Source organism: Ustilaginoidea virens, chromosome 5 (assembly GCF_000687475.1).
Source record: "Ustilaginoidea virens chromosome 5, complete sequence".
Classification (NCBI taxonomy): Eukaryota; Fungi; Ascomycota; class Sordariomycetes; order Hypocreales; family Clavicipitaceae; genus Ustilaginoidea; species Ustilaginoidea virens.
The window spans coordinates 1,939,970-1,958,209 of record NC_057320.1 but is presented as its reverse complement, the minus strand read 5'-3'; the positions used below and the strand labels follow the sequence as shown (position 1 = coordinate 1,958,209).

At 54.9% G+C, this 18,240-nt stretch overlaps 7 protein-coding genes across 7 annotated transcripts; 3 read left to right on the top strand and 4 right to left on the bottom strand.

Annotated features, from left to right (window-relative positions):
- Positions 1-90: 90 nt before the first annotated feature.
- On the bottom strand, positions 91-2,107 carry UV8b_06412 (uncharacterized protein; the record flags this gene model as incomplete). The annotated part of the gene is made up of 3 exons (XM_043143909.1): positions 91-136; positions 230-1,963; positions 2,055-2,107. The coding sequence occupies 3 exons, from the start codon at positions 2,105-2,107 to the stop codon at positions 91-93; spliced, it is 1,833 nt and encodes a 610-aa protein (XP_042999844.1).
- A 1,697-nt stretch (positions 2,108-3,804) lies between these two features.
- On the top strand, positions 3,805-6,349 carry UV8b_06411 (uncharacterized protein; the record flags this gene model as incomplete). The annotated part of the gene is made up of 8 exons (XM_043143908.1): positions 3,805-3,870; positions 4,061-4,166; positions 4,265-4,416; positions 4,507-4,998; positions 5,092-5,351; positions 5,414-5,514; positions 5,584-5,921; positions 5,993-6,349. 8 exons carry the CDS (start codon positions 3,805-3,807, stop codon positions 6,347-6,349), a joined length of 1,872 nt encoding a protein of 623 aa, XP_042999843.1.
- Positions 6,350-6,954: 605 nt separating this feature from the next.
- On the bottom strand, positions 6,955-7,922 carry UV8b_06410 (uncharacterized protein; the record flags this gene model as incomplete). The annotated part of the gene is made up of 2 exons (XM_043143907.1): positions 6,955-7,729; positions 7,861-7,922. The coding sequence occupies 2 exons, from the start codon at positions 7,920-7,922 to the stop codon at positions 6,955-6,957; spliced, it is 837 nt and encodes a 278-aa protein (XP_042999842.1).
- A 1,001-nt stretch (positions 7,923-8,923) lies between these two features.
- On the bottom strand, positions 8,924-9,942 carry UV8b_06409 (uncharacterized protein; the record flags this gene model as incomplete). Its single annotated transcript, XM_043143906.1, has 2 exons — positions 8,924-9,629; positions 9,908-9,942. The coding sequence occupies 2 exons, from the start codon at positions 9,940-9,942 to the stop codon at positions 8,924-8,926; spliced, it is 741 nt and encodes a 246-aa protein (XP_042999841.1).
- A 530-nt stretch (positions 9,943-10,472) lies between these two features.
- Positions 10,473-10,931, top strand: UV8b_06408 (uncharacterized protein; the record flags this gene model as incomplete). The annotated part of the gene is made up of 2 exons (XM_043143905.1): positions 10,473-10,637; positions 10,764-10,931. The coding sequence occupies 2 exons, from the start codon at positions 10,473-10,475 to the stop codon at positions 10,929-10,931; spliced, it is 333 nt and encodes a 110-aa protein (XP_042999840.1).
- Positions 10,932-10,975: 44 nt separating this feature from the next.
- Positions 10,976-14,324, bottom strand: UV8b_06407 (uncharacterized protein; the record flags this gene model as incomplete). Its single annotated transcript, XM_043143904.1, has 4 exons — positions 10,976-11,076; positions 11,292-12,158; positions 12,287-13,163; positions 13,341-14,324. 4 exons carry the CDS (start codon positions 14,322-14,324, stop codon positions 10,976-10,978), a joined length of 2,829 nt encoding a protein of 942 aa, XP_042999839.1.
- Positions 14,325-15,963: 1,639 nt separating this feature from the next.
- Positions 15,964-17,982, top strand: UV8b_06406 (uncharacterized protein; the record flags this gene model as incomplete). Its single annotated transcript, XM_043143903.1, has 7 exons — positions 15,964-16,289; positions 16,355-16,385; positions 16,462-16,605; positions 16,822-16,825; positions 16,882-17,007; positions 17,068-17,707; positions 17,790-17,982. 7 exons carry the CDS (start codon positions 15,964-15,966, stop codon positions 17,980-17,982), a joined length of 1,464 nt encoding a protein of 487 aa, XP_042999838.1.
- Positions 17,983-18,240: the final 258 nt, after the last annotated feature.

Below are 18,240 nucleotides of genomic sequence, written 5' to 3'. Positions count from 1 at the left end.
CGAACCATTTCGGGTTTGCCTATATGGGAAATTCTTTGCTTCCACAAATCTTGTTTTCCGTCGAGAGCTTTCTGGAACCGGGGTCGGAATCTATAACAACACCCCGAGATCTATCTCGAGCGTGCTGACGGGGTATCTGATACTACTGCGTTAGCAAACAATGCGTCAAGGCGTCTCTCCGCGAAATCAGACAGAGAGAATAAGTTGACGCAGTTCATGGCCAACGCACCTCAGGTCAAACTTTTCCAACACGGTCGGGTGGATGATGCCAAACTCGCCGATGCGCCGGTCCTTGCCCGCCAAACGCAAGTGCACCGAAGCACCGTGTCCGGGGAAAAAGGTGCCTTCGTCGAGCTCCTCGATCCAGTAGCCGTCAGCCTTGCTGGGGCTTTCTTTGACTTGGTAGTCGATGCTCTTTCCGGCGGACAAGCCTTCGTCGTGGGCGATGAAAGCGGTGCGAAGCATGGCCAAGATGCGGTCGAGCAGGCCGTGGACGACTTCGAAACCGCTGGATTTGCCGCAGTAGGCAGCCGCAAAGTGGCGTTGGTTGCGAGCTTTGCGCTCAGCAGACTCGTCCTTGAACGTCACGTCTGAGGTTTCAAATATTTTGAAGGGAACGGCATGCCCTTTGTTTTCGCGTATCGTCTTGAGGAGACCAGGCAGCAGAGAGGTGCGGACAATTTGGTATTCCTGGGTTTTGGGGTTGGCAAGTCGAACTGCCGTCTTGCCATCATCCCGGCGATTCAACCAGGCAAAGTTCTCGTCATGGCTGCACAGGATGAGCGGCATTACTTCACTCCAGCCGGCCATAGCCGCCTCCATTCGAACAACATCAGCCAGCTTGTTGATTTTCAATGGGGCTCCGATGGTAGCGCTTCGGGTAGGGGCAGTGCGCGGAAGCTTATTGAAGCCGTAGCACACGGCGAGATCCTCCATAATGTCGCATTGATGCAAGACATCGGCGCGAGTAGGTGGGATCTGCACCTCGAGCAAGTTGGGATCCGTGTCTGATGGTTTGGAAACGTAGGCCATCTTGGTGAGAAGCTTGCAGAGGCTCTCGGGGGACTCGGTCAAGCCCGTGCAGCTGTTGAGATAATCGACCTCGGCGTAAGCGACTCGAGGCTCGAGAGTCGGGGTGACGCGAGTCAAGTTGTTATGGTCCGAAACGATCTTGACTGGCTCCACGGTGAAAGGTTGGTCGACGTATTCGGAAAACATGGTGACAAGTACGTCGGTGACAATCTGCAGCTTTGTCAGATCCGTGGCGGTGATTTCGATGAAGACGTTGGTGGTGTTGGTTGTGATTTTGGAGTGTTCGCCATTGATGATGGGAGGGAGTGAGCAGACGGTCCGGTTGGCATCGTAAATGACTGGATAGACTGGGGCGTCGCGGATGATGTGTAGATAACGGCCCAGATGCTTGTCGCCGTCGTAAAAGGCCATGAGCTCTTGACCGTCCATTTCCTTTGTCTGATTGAGAGGGATGAACTTGATGTCTTTGGGCGGTAGCGCTTCGTAGGTGAAGGGCCCTTGGATGGTATCAAGATCGTGTGTGCCCATGGAGACGAGCGTTCGGTTGCGGGCCAAGTTCTGATGAAGCTTGTCTTGCAGGGAGATGAAGGAGTCGTATCTGTCTTGGGTGAATTTGATATTGCGCAGCACGGCGCCAGAGACAAAAGGTCGGACCTTTGTGGTGTCGGGTGAAACCTTGATGACTTGGGTCGTTGCATCCTTGGGCTCGACAACGCGGTACTTTGGAGGGCTGACACGGCCGAGAAAGATGTTTAGGTTGAGGGCAATGCCTTCGAAGCACAGCATGTCGTAGCGATTGGCTCCGATTTCGATTTTCAGTTGAGGAGGCTCCTGCTTCCCGTCCACAATGGGCCGTTCCTGGTCCTCGGTGTCTTCGTCGAGCTCGATGCCATACTCGAAGCAAATGTCCTCGAATTCTGGCTTGGTAAAGCTGCGCAGTGATGAGCCATGTGGACAAGGGCAGTCGGTTATCGGGGGGGGGAGGAGGGAAGGAAGGGAAGGGAGGGATGAGGAGGCGGTACCTGTTGCCGAGAGCTTCGAAGAGCCTGTACTTGTCAACAGATATGGTAGGCATCGCGAAGGGGATGTTTCTCGATGCTCAATGCCTCGGCGGAGAGGCCAGCTTAGCGGGCGTTAATCCAAGCAACGGCGTGGAGTGAGTCGAGTCCGTCCAAGAGTGGCGGTGATGTTTGATTGGGGAAAGGTAGGAGAGGGGGGGGGGGGGATGGCGGGGTGCTTGGGTGCTTGGGTGCTTTTGTCCGGGTTGAGTCACCGATATTTTATTTATTTTTTCCGAGCTTTATTTACCCTGTTTTGCAGTGTTTTGTCTTTTTTTTTTCGTCTTTTTTTTTTTTCATAACCCCCCCCTCCATCCCACCCAATCGACCTCCTTCCACTTGCCCCTCGCTCAGAAGTGGACTTGGTGGTGGGATAGGCGGCGCAGGTACCCTGTGGCTTGCTTTTCTCTTTACCCTGTGCCGTCCTCAGCAGCAGACATCAAATGAGTCGTGAGGTGTTGTCTCCCAACCTCGGTTGGTTATAGCGAGTTATCAAGGCGCGCCAACTTTCCTTCTCGGGCTCTTCGGCAAGGTCCAAGGCCCGCGGAGGAAATGACTCGGTAAAGGTTACCTTGGGCAATGACAGCTCTTCAGAAGAAGTCAATATTCAAGACCTAAATCCGTAATGGCTGTCTTGGAGAATTGTACTTTGCGCTTGCCTGGCGCTTGCCTGGCGCTTGCCTGGCGCTTGCCAGGGCTCAGCACGTATCTATTCTATCACCTGGCAGGTGGGGCTGCCTAACAGAAGAAGCGGCTGTTACAAGTGTGGATGTGGTCTGGTATGTACTGTGTACGTACTCTGGAAGTAGCTGACCTTGGGTGCCCTAGAATCCCCGCGACAACCACTGGGCGAGTGCGAATGCAGCAGCACGGCACAATATATATATATATATATATATATAATGCAGGCAATCTTGTTTTCGCATACGATTTGCCGACGAAAATGCTAGTTTGACCCGGAATTATCTTCTCACGTCGCAACGTTCGAGACAAGTTTATATATATATATATATCGCTTACACCCCCCTAGGCTGCGCACATGGATCGAAACAATAGAAAGTGTACCTTTTGGGTACTTGTTATCATTCTCACGTTTGGTCACGGAAATATGGCGGCACATTCCCCCCCCCCCCCCCCTGCCATGGACCACTGCCATGTACCTCTGCCATGTACCACTGCCATGTACCTGCCGTGTACGTCGCCACTGCAAGCCTGTCCGCACCCGGCAAGGTACAGGTACAACGGTATATACGCCTTGCCTTGTCTTGTTCTTGATGCCCACCCACCCGTCCACCCTTCCTTCCTCTGGCCGCCAGCCATTGGCGGGGTGCGGATTGTGAGGATTGTACTGGTGTCTGGTACATGTACCTACCCTGGTAGGAACGTTTCCTGCCAGCAGGCAGTGCGCGCACATGCACCCACCAACGGATTGGGTGACTTGCTCTGCTCTGCTCTGCTCTGCTCATTGCCCTGCTCTGCTCATTGCCCTGCTCTGCTCATTGCCCTGCTCTGCTCATTGCCCTGCTCTGCCCTGCTCTGCTCTGGAGTCTGGTTGCTGCTTGTTTGGGCTCCACGACAAGACAAGGACCACCACCACCCCCATCGCCTTGCCACACCCCTCGCTCCAACATCCCTCCCTCCCTCCCCCCCCCATCTCGACGAAACGTTTTCTCACATCTCCTCTGCTGAAGCGCTGTCGACCCCGTCATTCGCCATGACTGACGCGACCAACGCAAACGACGAGCTTTACCCCATCGCAGTCCTCATCGACGAGCTCAAGGTGAGGCGGTCAGAGTTGTTGGCCTTCCCTTTCATCATCTGACTCGACCGACCCGACCCGACCCGAACCCTCCCCTCTGTCGTCATCGTCCCACGCGTCCAGATGCATCCGTCCAGCTTCCGGGTCTTCTGCTCTGCTCCGCTCCGCTCCGTCCCCCATGCTAACCATGGTTCTTTCCCGCGCTTTATAGCATGACGATGTCTTGCTCCGTCTCAATGCCATCCATCGCCTGTCCACCATTGCTCTCGCCCTCGGCGCCCAGCGCACCAGAGACGAGCTTATCCCTTTCCTCGATGGTCAGTGTGCCTCGCTTCCTTGTCCAAACCCCGGTTGTTCTCGTCTGTCTTGGCGTATTGGCCTCTAACACATCAACAACATGTTCGGCTCTCTTCAGAATCGGTCGAAGACGAGGATGAAGTCCTGGTCGCGCTGAGCGAGGAGCTAGGCAGCTTTGTCGAGTACGTTGGCGGATCAACATATGCCCATGTTCTGCTCTCGCCATTGGAGAACCTGGCCGCCATCGAAGAGCCAGTCGTTCGAGACAAGGTACGCTTCAACTGCACTCTTGGCGCTGACTCGGAGACCTTGTTCCCATCAGGCATGGAAACATGATGGCCCTGACCCTGCTGCATCCAGGCCGTCGAATCCTTAAACAAGATATGCGAGGCCCTCTCACCACAGCAAGTCGAGGAGTACTTCATCCCCCTAACCATCCGACTCTCCAAGGCCGACTGGTTCACCTCAAAGGTCTCCGGTTGCGGCCTTTTCACAACGCCCTACCGCAAAGTCTCCCCCCCGACCCAAGAACAGCTTCGACAGCAATTTGGCCTCATTGTCCACGACGACACGCCAATGGTCCGCAGACAAGCCGCCACTAACCTCGCCAAATTTGTCAAGGAGATGCCAGCGTCCATTGTCATTGAGGACATGATACCGCTGTTTCAGCATCTGGTCCAGGATGACCAGGATAGCGTGCGACTACTTACCGTCGAAGTCCTCATCTCCATCGCGGAAGTCGTACCTAAAGAGCAGCAGTCTAGTCACGGTGTTTTGTTGACCTCGCTGCGCAATTTAATAGAAGACAAGAGCTGGAGAGTCCGGTACATGATTGCCGACCGATTCGAAAAGGTCAGACAATCCCACCCCCACAAGGAGATATATTTATATACATTTCTTGTACACGTCCCAAACATGCTGATCTTGAACTAAAAACATGCGCAGATCGCCAAAGCGGTAGACGAAGAGGTGGTGTCCAGAGATCTTGTTCCGGCGTTTGTCAAGCTCCTAAAGGACAATGAGGCCGAAGTTCGAACTGCCATCGCCGGCCAGATACCCGGATTCTGCGCGTTGGTGGAGCGAGCTACTTTGCTTAATGATATCATGAGCAGCGTCGAAGATCTTGTTTCTGACAATTCCCAACACGTTCGCGCCGCCCTGGGTACCCAGATTAGCGGATTGGCCCCCATCCTGGGGAAGCAAGAGTGCGTTGAGTTTGAAACTCCGGTCAGCACTGGCAACCGAGACTGACGAGGCGTTGGTGCAGGACCATTGATCACCTCTTACCCATGTTTCTACAGATGCTGAAGGACGAGTTTCCTGAAGTCAGGCTTCACATCATTTCAAAACTGGAACAGGTAAACCAAGGCAAGTAGCATGTCTTTTTTTTTTTCTTCTTCTTTTTATTAGTAAATACTACTAATACTTGTGTCACAGTCATCGGCATCGACCTGTTGTCTCAATCTTTGCTGCCAGCAATCATTCAGTTGGCCGAGGACAAGCAATGGAGAGTTCGCCTTGCCATCATCGAGTACATTCCCTTGCTCGCGAGCCAACTCGGTGTCAAGTTCTTTGATGAGAAATTGAGCAACTTGTGCATGGGTTGGCTGGGGGACACCGTCTTCTCCATTCGTGAGGCTGCCACTCATAACCTGAAAAAGTTGACGGAAGTCTTTGGGGTGGAGTGGGCGAGCGAGCAGATAATTCCCAAGGTCATGGGAATGGGAAGCCACCCCAACTACCTGTACCGAATGACCACTTGCTTTGCCATCTCGGTAAGTTGCCGCTTGCGGACAGAAGAATGCGATGACGACCGTCTGGCTACAAGTACTCACCAAAAGACTAGACCCTGGCCGGTGTTGTCAGCCTGACTGTCGTTGCCAAGTCGATCCTGCCCATGCTGGACAAGATGGTCGACGATGACATTCCCAATATTCGATTCAACGTGGCCAAGACCTATTCAGTCCTCATCAATGCCCTGCGCCGCTTGCCAGACGAAGGGACGCTGTATTCGCTGGAGAGGGAAGGGGCAAAGATGATGCCATCGCCCAAGGGCCAGGAGCTGATTCAACAACGTGTCCTGCCCAATCTCGCGAAGCTACAAAAGGATGATGATGTTGATGTTCGATATTTTGCGACCACAGCGGCAGCCGAGGCCACAGGATCCATGCCGAGCGGAGACCCCATGAACACTTCGCCATAGAATGAGATGGTAGCAAGAAAGACGTAATGAAGCAGTGCCTTTGTACCGCCGCAGAAACCATGCTCCGCGCCCTGCCAAGTGGGAAAAGGAAAGTCGCCCAAAAGTCCCCAAGAAATGTGGATGGCAATTCGAGGTAAAATGAAGGAAAACCGGAAAAAAAAAAAAAAAAAAACCAAAAGGCACCACCTGTCTATATTGTTCGTGACGCAAAGTGTTTGAAGAGTAAACATTTTTGCCAGAGAGAGAGAAAGCTGGTCCCGCATCTATCGAGGGGAGAGGGTACGAGGGATAGATGGGTTTGGGAGGTGCTGATGATGATGATGATGATGATGATGATGGGGAGGTGAGAAGGGGGGAAGGGAGGGGGGGGGGAAGGGGGGGCTGCTACGAGTTTGGGACAGGCGTATACAAGAATAGAGCAAAAAAACGAGACGGAGGAAAAAAAACACACGCAAAGTTACAAACGATGCCGGCACAGTAGCTTGGCTCCTTGGGGCCTGCAAACCAGAGGCTGCCTCTTCAACTGCGTCAAAGTGCACCTTCACCGTGACAGTGCGAAAGCAAAGGCACCCGCCGACTGGCACCGTCCGTCGCTCTTGTTATTCCTACTCCTTTCTAAAACACAGCGTGCTGATAGTCTGCCCCTTGACGCCTCCAAAACTAAAAGACGGGTAGTCGACCTTGCCAACGACCGCAAACCTCGGCCCCGCGGCAGCATCGGCATCAGCATCAGCATCAGCATCAGCATCAGCAGCAGCAGCAGCAGCAGCAGCAGCAGCAGCACCATCAGCAGCGTCACGCACGCCACCGCCCTCGCGCTGAAACCACCTGGTCAGCTCGTCCTCGGTCCAGTTGCAGCTCGTCACCAGCAGCACGCCCCCCTTCTTGACCAGAGGGAGGACCCTGGCGCAGTACAGCTCGCACAGCCGCCTGTCCTGGATCTTTTCGCCTGACAAGCAGACGGCGTCAAAGGTGCCCTTGTCGAGAACCACGTCCCACCCAGACTCCTGCGCGCCGTCCAGGACCGCCGCGTACGGCCCGGACATGATGTCCCACTCGCGAAACTCGAGGGGCGGGCAGTCGCCGCCTCCGCCGAGGGCTTCCGCCGCGGCGACCTGCCTGGCCAGCGCGACGCTCTGGGGGCTGTAGTCGGCGCCCAGGGCGCGGCCGGTCCAGTCGCCCGCGCGGAGGGCGAGCAGCATGGAGCCGTTTCCGCAGCCGAGATCGAGGATGGAGGCGGAGCTCCGGGGGAGGCCGGCGAGGCCGTCGAGGAACCGCACCATTTTGGCCTCGGCGTCCGAGTCGTCGAACCAGACGGTGCCGATATCGTGCGGGTCCGAGGCGTGGTTGGACAGCTCGCGCGTGTAGAGCTTATTCCAGCTGCAAGTAAGGGGGGAGGGGGGGGGATGGGGGAACGGATGGATGATGATGGTTTGGGGATCGTGTCAGGGAGGGGTTGGTGGGCCCGTTGCGCGTGAGAGGGTGCTGAGGGGGGGTTTGGGACGACGTACTATTCTTTGGTTCCTAGCTCGGAGGGATCGAGGCGACTTGGCGGCGAAGCCGGGGCAGTCATGGTGCCGGGGGAATTTGGGGGCTTGATGGAAATGTCGGGATAGATTTTATGGATTATGAACGGATTTTCTTGAAACGAGGGAACGAGGGGACGAGGGGACGAGAGGGAGGGGTAGTTGGTTTGGTTGTTCGCCGAGAAGGGCAGGCGGTGGAAGGCGGTGGAGGGGGCGGTGGGGCGGTGGGGCGGTGGTGGGAAAGACGCGAGAGGAAGGATGCAATTGCGGGGCAGAAAGCCAACGACGACGCCAACGCGACATGAATTTGAAAAGGGTAAAATTGTCCTGTCCTTCCTGTCCTTCCTGTCCTGTGATGTTCCGTCCCGTTGGTGTTTCTGGTTCCTGGTTCCTGCTCCCCCGACTCCCTGTCTTCTTCCTGAACCCATCTCTGCTTGCAAATGGTTGTTTTGTGGTTGCACGACGCAAAAAGCCAGCTCGTCACGCGGCCCCTCGTGCAGACAGCATTGATACGGCTGACAGGCACGCGCGAAGCCCCCAACACCTCCAGTATATCAAAAACCGACAAGAAAAACAAACGCCATCAATGCCTCTCGCCTTGCTTGGCTTTGTGCCCCCAAGTCTGTTGTCAGCCCCTGGTCTAGCGACAGCACCGCGGGGGAGGGGGGCGAAGGTGTGCCACGAGGGAAGGACACCAAACAAGCCTCTACCCGCATTTACCCTCAACAGATTCCAATATTTCCCGAACCCTTTGCACCATGCTTCGCTGGCGTTGCCGTCGTTGCGCGGCATGATGATTAGACAAACACAAGCGTCAAGAATAGCAATCGTGACTGAAATGGTATTGAATCCAAAAAAAAAAAAAAAAAAAAAAAACACCACGCCCTTTGAAAAACATAATCACATCATGATATGATGATAAAGTCATCTCGCGTCAAGGGATAAATCCAAGCGAAGCCTAGGCTAAAACCCCAACCCGGATCTAGTCGGCATGACAAAGCTGAAGCAGAACCGGGATTCAGACTAGGCGTCAGGCGTCGGGCCTCTTTTAGTAAAAGCTTTCGACCATGGTATCTTTCATGCTGGTGTTGATGTTGCTGGGTCCCAGGCCCTCGCCCAGTCGGAAAACGCTCTCGATGACGCTGAGCTCTGTGGCGGTGGTGTCGAGCCCGGTGACTGCTAGCCAATCATTGACAACCATGCCAGCACCGACGACATTGCTGCCGCGATTGACGCTGCCGGCGACAAGAGGCACTTGCAAGAGGCTGGATAGCTCATCCTGGTCCTGAATGCTCGTCTTGGGATGCACCAAACCGCCTTGGTTGGACAGGCTCATGTAGCTGCCCACGAGGACGTTGTCGGCGACGGTCTGTCGGAAGACCTCGACGCCGAGGACGTCGGCAATGATTTCCTCTGTTTCGCGCTCGAGATCGGGATGGATCAGGGCTATGTGATCGTTGGTGGCAATGACATTGCCGAGGGCAGAGAGACGCTCCTCTATGCGCTGGATGCGCACCGAGTCCGGAAGCGAGTTGCGCAGGTGTTGCAGCTCCTGGTCCGTGGTCGTCGTGGGCACAAGCAGGCCCTTTCGATTGCCGGCCGTCAGTCGGCCGATGATGCGGGTCCCAGCAATCGTGGTGCGGACTGTGGGCACGACGTCTTGGAGCTCAGCTTCGAACACGCTGTAGAAGTTTTCGCTGGCGCCGAGGGCCACCAGGGCATACGAATTCGTCAGAGTCGAAAAGACCCCAACCCTGTTTGGGGGGGGAACGAAACAGAAGACATCCAACGTCAGTTGCAAGCACGGCTTTTCAGCAAGCGGGAAGATGCGACGACGGTGGAGAAAACAAGAGAGAGCAAAAAAAAAGAATTTGGGTAGCATGTCTGTTTCCAAATAGGACCGGACCGTCGGCCGCAGCAAAGGGTGATTCAACGATTCCATCATGTCCTGACGGTCCTTTGGAAAGAAAGGTTGGGTATGGGGGGGGGGGGGGGAAGATGCTTGGACTTGCGCAAGAGGGGTGCGACGTACTCGTTGGAGTTTTCGAATTGAGCACGAACAGCCATTCTCTGGTGTATGGGCGATTATGGGGCTCTTTATTCGAGAAGCAGGGATTTGAAGGAAGAGTGATGAGAAAGAACCGAGAGATGGGCCACTCGTTGCGACTGAGAGAAACAGCTGGATGTGGAATTGGCCCCGTTGGTGATGATGGTAGGTGGTTTACCTTTTGAGACAAAGCCTTTTATGTACGAACGAGGTCTGCCTGGGGAAAGAAACTCGACGGAGTACGGAGTACAAAGTACGGACGGAAGCACCAGCATAAACATTAGGTACCTACATGTAGGTATGTAGCACCGAGTTGGAAAGCCAAAACTGCCCGGGTTCAACTACTCCATGGCACGTGCTTGAGGGGAGGGCCCCCCCCAAAAAAAAAAAGGAAAAAGAAAAAAAAAAGAAAAAGAAAAAAGAAAAAAAGGTGGTGCGGGGTCGGGTCAGTCAGTGTGACTCAACTCGGCCACCAGAACCTGGCAACTGACTATGTACCACTCTGACCAAGCAGACGACACACTCACTCAAACTCAAACTCTCCCTCCTGATGCGCACGCGCGTACGAGGCATGAGTCACTATTGCTCATTTCGACCGACTCCAACCCCCGAGCTTGAGTCTTCACCGACACCGTACGGCTCCCTCTCCTTCCCTGGCCCTGGGTTGCTCCACAGAATGGGTGCGTGGATTGACGGGCCGTGTGCGCACGTTGCAGTCAGTGTTTCTGGTGACCACCACGTTACGTACGCACGCTGTCATGTACTCGGTGGCTCCTGCCAAAAACTCCACAAACACCGGCATTTGCAGAGCAACATCCCGACATCCTAACATCAAACATAGACCGCATCTCACGTCCACGCGCTGTCCAAAGGGAAGTTAAATTACGGTCACGTCCACTTTTGCCCACGAACGGCGTCAGATGCTTCCCGAGTTTTGTGTGCGGGCATTTGCCCCACCATGGGGGGTAAACGGCGTTGTATATATCCTCCTACCCGCTTCGCAGTGTAGTGTACTTGCTCCTCCATAAACAACACCAGCCGTCAAACATGTAGTCAAAATGTCCAAACCGGAGCCTTGGCAAGCACCTGTCGACCTCGAACTTCCAACGCAACAAATCCGGCGAATCGTACCTTGGCCGCGTCCTTGATCGAACCTGTTTGTGAGTATATCACGGTCAGTCTCCCACATCAAACTCGCAAGTGCATCGCTGTTTGTGGCCATAGAACGCCAAGCCAGGTGAAAAGGGAAAAAGGAGAGGGAAAAAAAAAAAAAAAAAGAGAGACAGAGAGACAGAGAGACAGAGAGAGAAAGAAGAGAAAAGAAATAGCAAGGAGAAAAGAGTGTTTGTTTCAAGAGGCATTGACGTACCACCGGCTTTCGCCTTGTCCCCCCTAGTTTTAGCATTCGTATCCTTGTCGTCTTCGTCCTCGTCTGCATCTGAATCGCCCTCCCCATCCCTTTGCCCATCTAGCGACGGCAGCCCTGTCTTCTCAACCTCCATGAAGCTTGTTTGCACCAGATTTCCTGGGAGAGGATATGTGATGGCTACATCTCGGCTCTCCAGCGGCAAGTTGGCGGCAATCGCAACCGCTAGCTCCGCAATCACGGATGTGCTGCCCTCCACTCCGTGGGGAGGGGGCGAGCTGAGATAGTGGTACAGATACGCGGTCAAGCTCGCCGTCACCTTGCCCGTCAGCATGTCGCGGTTTTGCGCTGCCTCTGCCGAGCCCAGTCTCTTCTGCAGTCCGTCCAGCGTCGCCATCCTCCAGTTGACAACCTTGGTCGTCAGGGCGTCAAACTCCTCCGGGCTGCAAAGCGTGTGCGAGTTGCCTCGGATGCTGAGCTCAATCTCCTTCAGCTCTGCGCTAAACTGTGCCTCCAGTGCAGGGTGGAAGCATCTGTTGAAAAGCTCCTCCACCAGCCAACGGGATACGACTGCGCGGCCAACAGCCGTCATCTCCTGCTTTCCAGTTTTCAAAGCCTCGCCGCTGACCAGATTATCCAGCCAGGGAGGCAAGCAACGCCAGTCCTTCCGGATGTTGAAGGAAAGATTATTGATGGCACCGTTGAGGCGATTGAACCTGGTTGAGTACTCGTTGTCGTCCCACGCTGTTCGCGACTGAGACATGCGTTGATTGGCGACGGCGTTTTGCAATTGCTCGACCTGGCTGCTGAGCTGCTCGATTTGGGACTTGCTCTCAAAGTAGTACCGCTTCACGTGTTTATATTTCGCAACTTTTCCTCATGTCAGCTGTCTCTTGTTTCCCCGCTCCCGCTGATTGGGATGAAAAAGGGAATGGATCCAAACGCGCAAACTGAAAAGGAGAAGAGAGGAAGAGGAGGAAGAGGGAAGAAGTGCTCACGAAGGTCTTTGAACTGTTTCTCGAGTTCTGTGTCTCTATCCGAAGGCTGGGGGCTGTTTCGACCCTGCTCAGCACCCGAAGAAGCATCCATGTATTGCGAGCCTCTGTCTCCACGATAACCCGTGTTTGACGGTACGCCTTGACCAGGGGCCGGCGCGGGGCTCACCGTGTTGAGAGAGATGCTGCCTTGGCGATGGTAACCGGGAGGAGGGCCGGGCGGTGCGTCAACTTGGCCGCGGAGCGCCTTCTCAGCGTCCTGGGCGCGGCGGCTGGTCGGCTGTCCGCCTCCTCCAGGTGTGGGCGGTGCCATTACTGCCTGGTCCTGTTCTTGGACGCTCGCTCCCTGGTTCAGCGGCGTGTGGGTAGAGATGTCTTGAGACGGTGCAGATGCGTGATCGAAGCCCTGGAGCTGGAGTCCCTGGTGCTGCGACAGAGAAGACCTCGCTTCAGAATGGGTCACCAGAGAATCGTGAGAGAGTTGGGAGATTGTCTCAACGTTTTGAAAGTGCGGGCCAGTGGGATGCTGACTCGTTGCAATGGGTGCTTCTCCAGTGTGCTGATACGAACCTTGGGCGGTTCTCGAGGCGTAAGGGAAGGGCTGTTGGCGTCCTTGGTGAACTTGCTGGTCGTGAGCTGCGCCTTGCTGTTGTTGGGGGGATCCGTGCTGAGCTTGCTGGTCCTGGATGTGAATCGTCCCCTGGCGCTGAAGCGGCTGTGGTTGTGGGTCCTGCAAAGGCAATGGAGGTTGCTGGTTGGGAGGCTGTTTGCGTGGAGATGGGTAATCGGGCGGTTGATAAACCTCGTTGTACGGCGACGTCTCCAGGTGTTCGGGAGAGACTTGGCGGACGAAGTTGTTGCTCAAAAGCACGCGAGAGTCCTGTAACGAGGATTCCACGTTAGATGCACGCCTGTCAAATGAATACTCGTCGTGCCGACCAGCTTGATGAGGCGTTGAGGGCTGCTGGCTGCAGGAGACTTCCGGTCGCCAGTCACGATGATCGGAAATATCTGTCGCCTGAGACAAGCTCTCCTTCAGAATGGAAGGGTTTCTCACCCTCTGTGACGGCCTGTGAGCAAGTCCGGCCGTGTTGTCGTATGGGTCCGACTGGTTTTGAATAATAGTCTGCTGCGACGAGGTTGGTTGTGCTGGCGGGTGATGTTGTTGTGGTTGCTGTTGTTGTTGCTGTTGTTGTTGCTGTTGTTGTTGTTGCTGTTGAGCGTCATTCGACTCGCGGTTGGAGCCGAACAAGCCCTTGATCAGCTTACGAGCAGAGCGTTTCTGGGTAGCAGCAGCAGTAGGAGCAGCAGATGTCGAGTGTTGCTGCGGCGATTGCTGGTGCGGGCCTGTGGTCGTGAGGTCGTCGATGGAGCCCGACGGAGCCCCGTAGACCTGTGGTTGCTGCTGCTGCTGCTGCTGCTGCTGCTGCTGCTGTGCTTGGTGGTGGTGGTGGTGGTGGTGGTGATGGAGGAGGAGGTGGTGGTGGTGGTGAGAGTTGAGGGGAGCTCCGTATCGCTGGGTTTGAGAGTGGTCGACAGCCGGGTCAAAGTCTATAGGAGTGGGCGCCTGATGTCCATCAAAAACAGGGGAGCCGGCAGGGCCCGACGTCTGTACGGGACAAGGCACGAGGTTTACGCCGCCGGATTGAAGGTTGAAAGGATGCGGAGGCGGTGGAGGCCAAGGCGGTTGCTGCTGCTGTTGATGTTGCTGCTGCTGCTGCTGCTGCTGAAGCTGCTGCGGGGGTGGTCGAGCCTCCGCCAGGCTGGTTGTTTCGAGATTGTCGCTGCACCCGAGCGTGGCAGTGGAGGAGGGCAGGGCTGACGGGGACAGGCCAGCAGCAGCTATGTCTTCAGCAGCACGAGAGTCGGCCTGGCTTGCGCTGCCACCGCTACCTGAACCGCCTTCGCCTTGTTGTTGCTGTTGTTGCTCATGTGCCGCCTGCGCTTGCACCACGCCACAGTTCGCTCCCGTCGACAGCTGCTCTGGTAGCGCGGGCTGCGATCTGTTGTTCAGCTTGCTCAGGCGTGCGAAACTCGGCATTCTCGTCAGTGCTCTCTCTGTTGGCGGAGTCTGCTACGCTCCGCTCGATTCACCGAGCACCCAGGCCGCCACGAGGAAGAGGAGTGGTGGCGGGAGGGTAAAGGGGGGGGGGGGGGGGGAAGGGACGGTTTGATTGATGGACGAGTCTGATGCTGTATTCCTTTAACCATGGGGGTTCGGCAATAGAGTCTGCAAAAAAGCTGAGTTGCCCTCGCGCCTCGGTCAACCCCGAGTCGAAAACCGATTCTGGCCTCTTTGCAAATTTGGCTTCCCCAGCTCGGCCATGCCATGTTGACCCCTCGCCTCACCTCACTCGCCTTAACTCGCCTTAACCTCCTCCACCTTTTCCCTAGGAAGAGTAAAACTGGTCTTAAAATGGAAAGGCGTTTGTTCGTTTCAGTATTCGTTATTGGCGGTCCACGCCACGCGTCCACCGGAGGCGACGCCCGCTTAGCAGAGAGGTACAGTACTTGGGCAGGTTAGCATAACGTTACGGTGTACGGAGTAGTCCGTACTTGTACTTTACTGTAGAGTGAGTGCACAGCACACAGCAGCGGAGTTGTGCCGAGTACCTAAGGTTACGTTAGGCACCTTACCTAACCTAGCGTACCGCGGAGCGGCGCATAGTGCGCGGTGCACGGTGCGCGGTATACGTGCCTCATCAACGAGGTCTTGCTTGAGGTGGATCAATTCGATGTCTGGTGTCACCCACCCACCAGGGATCAGGGATGCCTGACGTCCCTGAAGCTGCTGCTGCTGAGCTGAGTTCGGACGCTGATGGACGAGACGGTTCGCCTTTAACCAGACTGCTTGCTGCTGTTGCATTGATGCTTTAAAATAGAACCGCGAGGTCCACTTTTCCTCGCTCACCCCGCTCCTCCCTGTATGTACAAGTACGCCGCAGCAGGTGCCTTCCAGGAGGTACCCGGGAGATACCTAACCGCCCCCCCCCCCCCCCCCCCGCCGGTGACCAGCCTGAGTGAAGTCGCACTGGCTTGATCGTACCATAAGCCCGCACTGCCGGCGACGTGATACATGCTGTATTGTATAGCCGTCGGCTCCTCGCACCCTCCAGACGTACTGGGTGCTTCATCATTTCTGCATGATGTTGCTCTACCAACAAGTATCATGGTTCCTGTTCCACCAGCTATCTCGTAAACCATCCCACCGCCTTGCATCTGAATACCCCAACAGGTTGGGTCAGCTTATCGTGTGAAATCTGGAATCTGTGGATGCCCAAAGGCCGAGGCACAGACAGAGAGGTACATACGTAAGGTAGCGCTGTCATGGTTAAAGAAATGTCTTATCAACCTTTCACGCCAACTAGAACGTAATCGGCAAAGCGCGCAACCATTATCGGCAGGCATGGAACATTCAACAAGCCATGGCTTCAGCCTTCGGTCAAGCGCCAGCCAGACGTGACTGGATTGTAGGACGGACCTTGCTTGACAGGGCAAAATCATGGGCGTCCCACTGATTCCGATCCGATCAATCGCTCATCTGGAACGAGTCGACCATCTTCAAAAGCTGGGTAACCCAGGGTAGACCAGGTCATCCTTTCCAAACAAATCTCTTTCGCAAGCCGTCAGTTGTCAGACACCTGGCTCAGGCTCTGCCTGCCGTCAATGTCCATCCAAGCATGCTTCTCTCCCCAGTGTACCTAGCCCTCACTGCGGTCGTGCTCTTGGGCATTCACATCCTCCGGCACCTTAGCTCGCCCCTTCGAAAGGTTCCTGGACCGGCCGTCAGCCTGTTTACGTCGTTGTTATTGAAATGGAAACAAGTCAATGCTGCTAGAACGCTCTACATCCACGCCCTTCATGAACAATACGGACCCGTTGTGCGGATTGCCCCAAACGAGGTTTCCTTCACCTCATGGCCTGCCCTCAAGGAGATATACTGCTCCGGGGGCAGTGGCTACGATAAATCCGACTTCTACAATCTGTTCAAGGTTTATGGAAGGAGGTTCGTCACGTTGCGTTGACGGAGACTTTGGTTGCAGAAACAAACGCATCTGATTGCCGTTGCAGGACCATGTTTACCACACTGAACAAGGCTGATGTAAGTTGCATCATCGCCTTGTCTGCTATCAAGAAATTTCAAACGGACGGGAATGTTGATCGTATCGGGGCGGCAGCATGCAAGACGTAAGCGCATCCTCGCAGATCGGTATGCCAACACAAATATAATGCGTAGTGTATCCTTGGACGGTATCCGAAAACGATCGAGGGAATTCCTGGATCGATGCACGGCGGCAGGTGATTCAGCTACGGACGTATTTGTATGTTGTGAATATTCCTTTCTGTATTCCCTTTTCTTTTTTTCCAAAGACAAGCAAAAGCCCCGTAGCCTCTTTGTCCCCAAAACAGAGACAGACAGACAGACAGACAGACAGAGAAAAGAGAGAGAGAGAGAGAGTCGCCAAAGTCGGGCGAGGAGAATAGGCGCCGGTAGGGAGGAGAGGCCATGTCGAGCCGTTGCTAACTAGGCCTGGCAGATTTGTACGTTTTGTTGTGATGCTTGACTGTTCAATGGTTCGCGCAGTTAACCCCAGCAGCTCTTCATGCGTATGCGTGTGATTGCATCACCCACCATTTGTTTCATCCCAACGGCTCTGACTGCATTGGAAAGAACATGGACGAGGAAATGATGCATCAGGTCGCTGCAGACGACAGCTTACAGAGTAAGAACGAGCCCAAGGAGAGTCAAAAACAAGCTTTATTGACGTGTCGCCCCTTCACAGATCGGCTCATTGCATACTATTGCCCAACTCTGCACCGTTTGTTTGCCGGAATATTGTCGCTATTTGTTAAACCCCGGTTTGTGCCTTTGGCAGACAATTTTGTCCTGGAAGCCAGCAAGCGCACCAACGCTGCAAGCTTCACCCTCATGAGCCGTCTGAAGGAGAAGACTGCCAATCTTGACCAGATTGACGTGGCAGCGGAATGTCTCGATCACATGGTGGCTGGAATAGACACGACGGGCGACACGCTTTGCTTTCTAATGTGGGAGCTTTCGCAGCCTCGATCTCTTCATCTGCAGCAACGACTCGCGGAGGAATTTCAAGCGCATCCAGACGTAAGCACCCACTCGCTCCCCTTCTTGGATGCCGTCTTGTGTGAAGGACTCCGATGCTATCCGGCAATCCCAATGTCCTTGCCTCGGCTGGTACCTCCCGGGGGTCGGACCATTGATGGCTATGCCATCCCGGGGGGAGCAATTGTTAGCTGCCAAGCTCTTTCTGTGCACCGCATCAACAATCATGTTTACCCAGACCCCGAAAAATTCAACCCCGACAGGTGGATGAGTCCCGAGGGCGATGCAGATAGGCGACGGTTGTTGTTTTCCTTCTCCAGCGGAGGAAGGGGCTGTGTTGGGAAGCAGTGAGTTAGGCCGCCTTTCGCCTCCTTTGCTTTAATCAGCTGACTGCTGGCCGAAATCCTCACTCTGTCGCTGACTATATAGTCTTGCCATTGCGGAGATGAAGGTTTTACTCAGAGACGTTTATTCACAGTACAGAACAGTGCCGGACGCTTCTATGACGGCTGAATCGATGACCATGTCGGATCAGCTTATATCAACGAGGCCACTGGGCAAGAAGTGTCTGCTCAGGTTCCATGCTCTACAGGAGTCAGACTTGGGGTCCCAGACCGGGTAGACGTTCCGTATATCCCGCTGTGCCGATGGCCTTTTGCAAAGATGAGGTTGGTGGCGGAAATCACTGTCTGACGACGTCAAGGAGCGACACGACATACCTTTGCCTTTGGGGAGTGCTTTTTGGGCAGCTTGAATGAGACGTGGGATGCATCGAGCATGTCGAGTCTCGGTACAGATCATGCATGAAACAGCACCGGAATCGACAGGAAGCATCTTCTTCGTTCGTTCGTAGGGTCGAGCATGGATGATACTCTCTGTC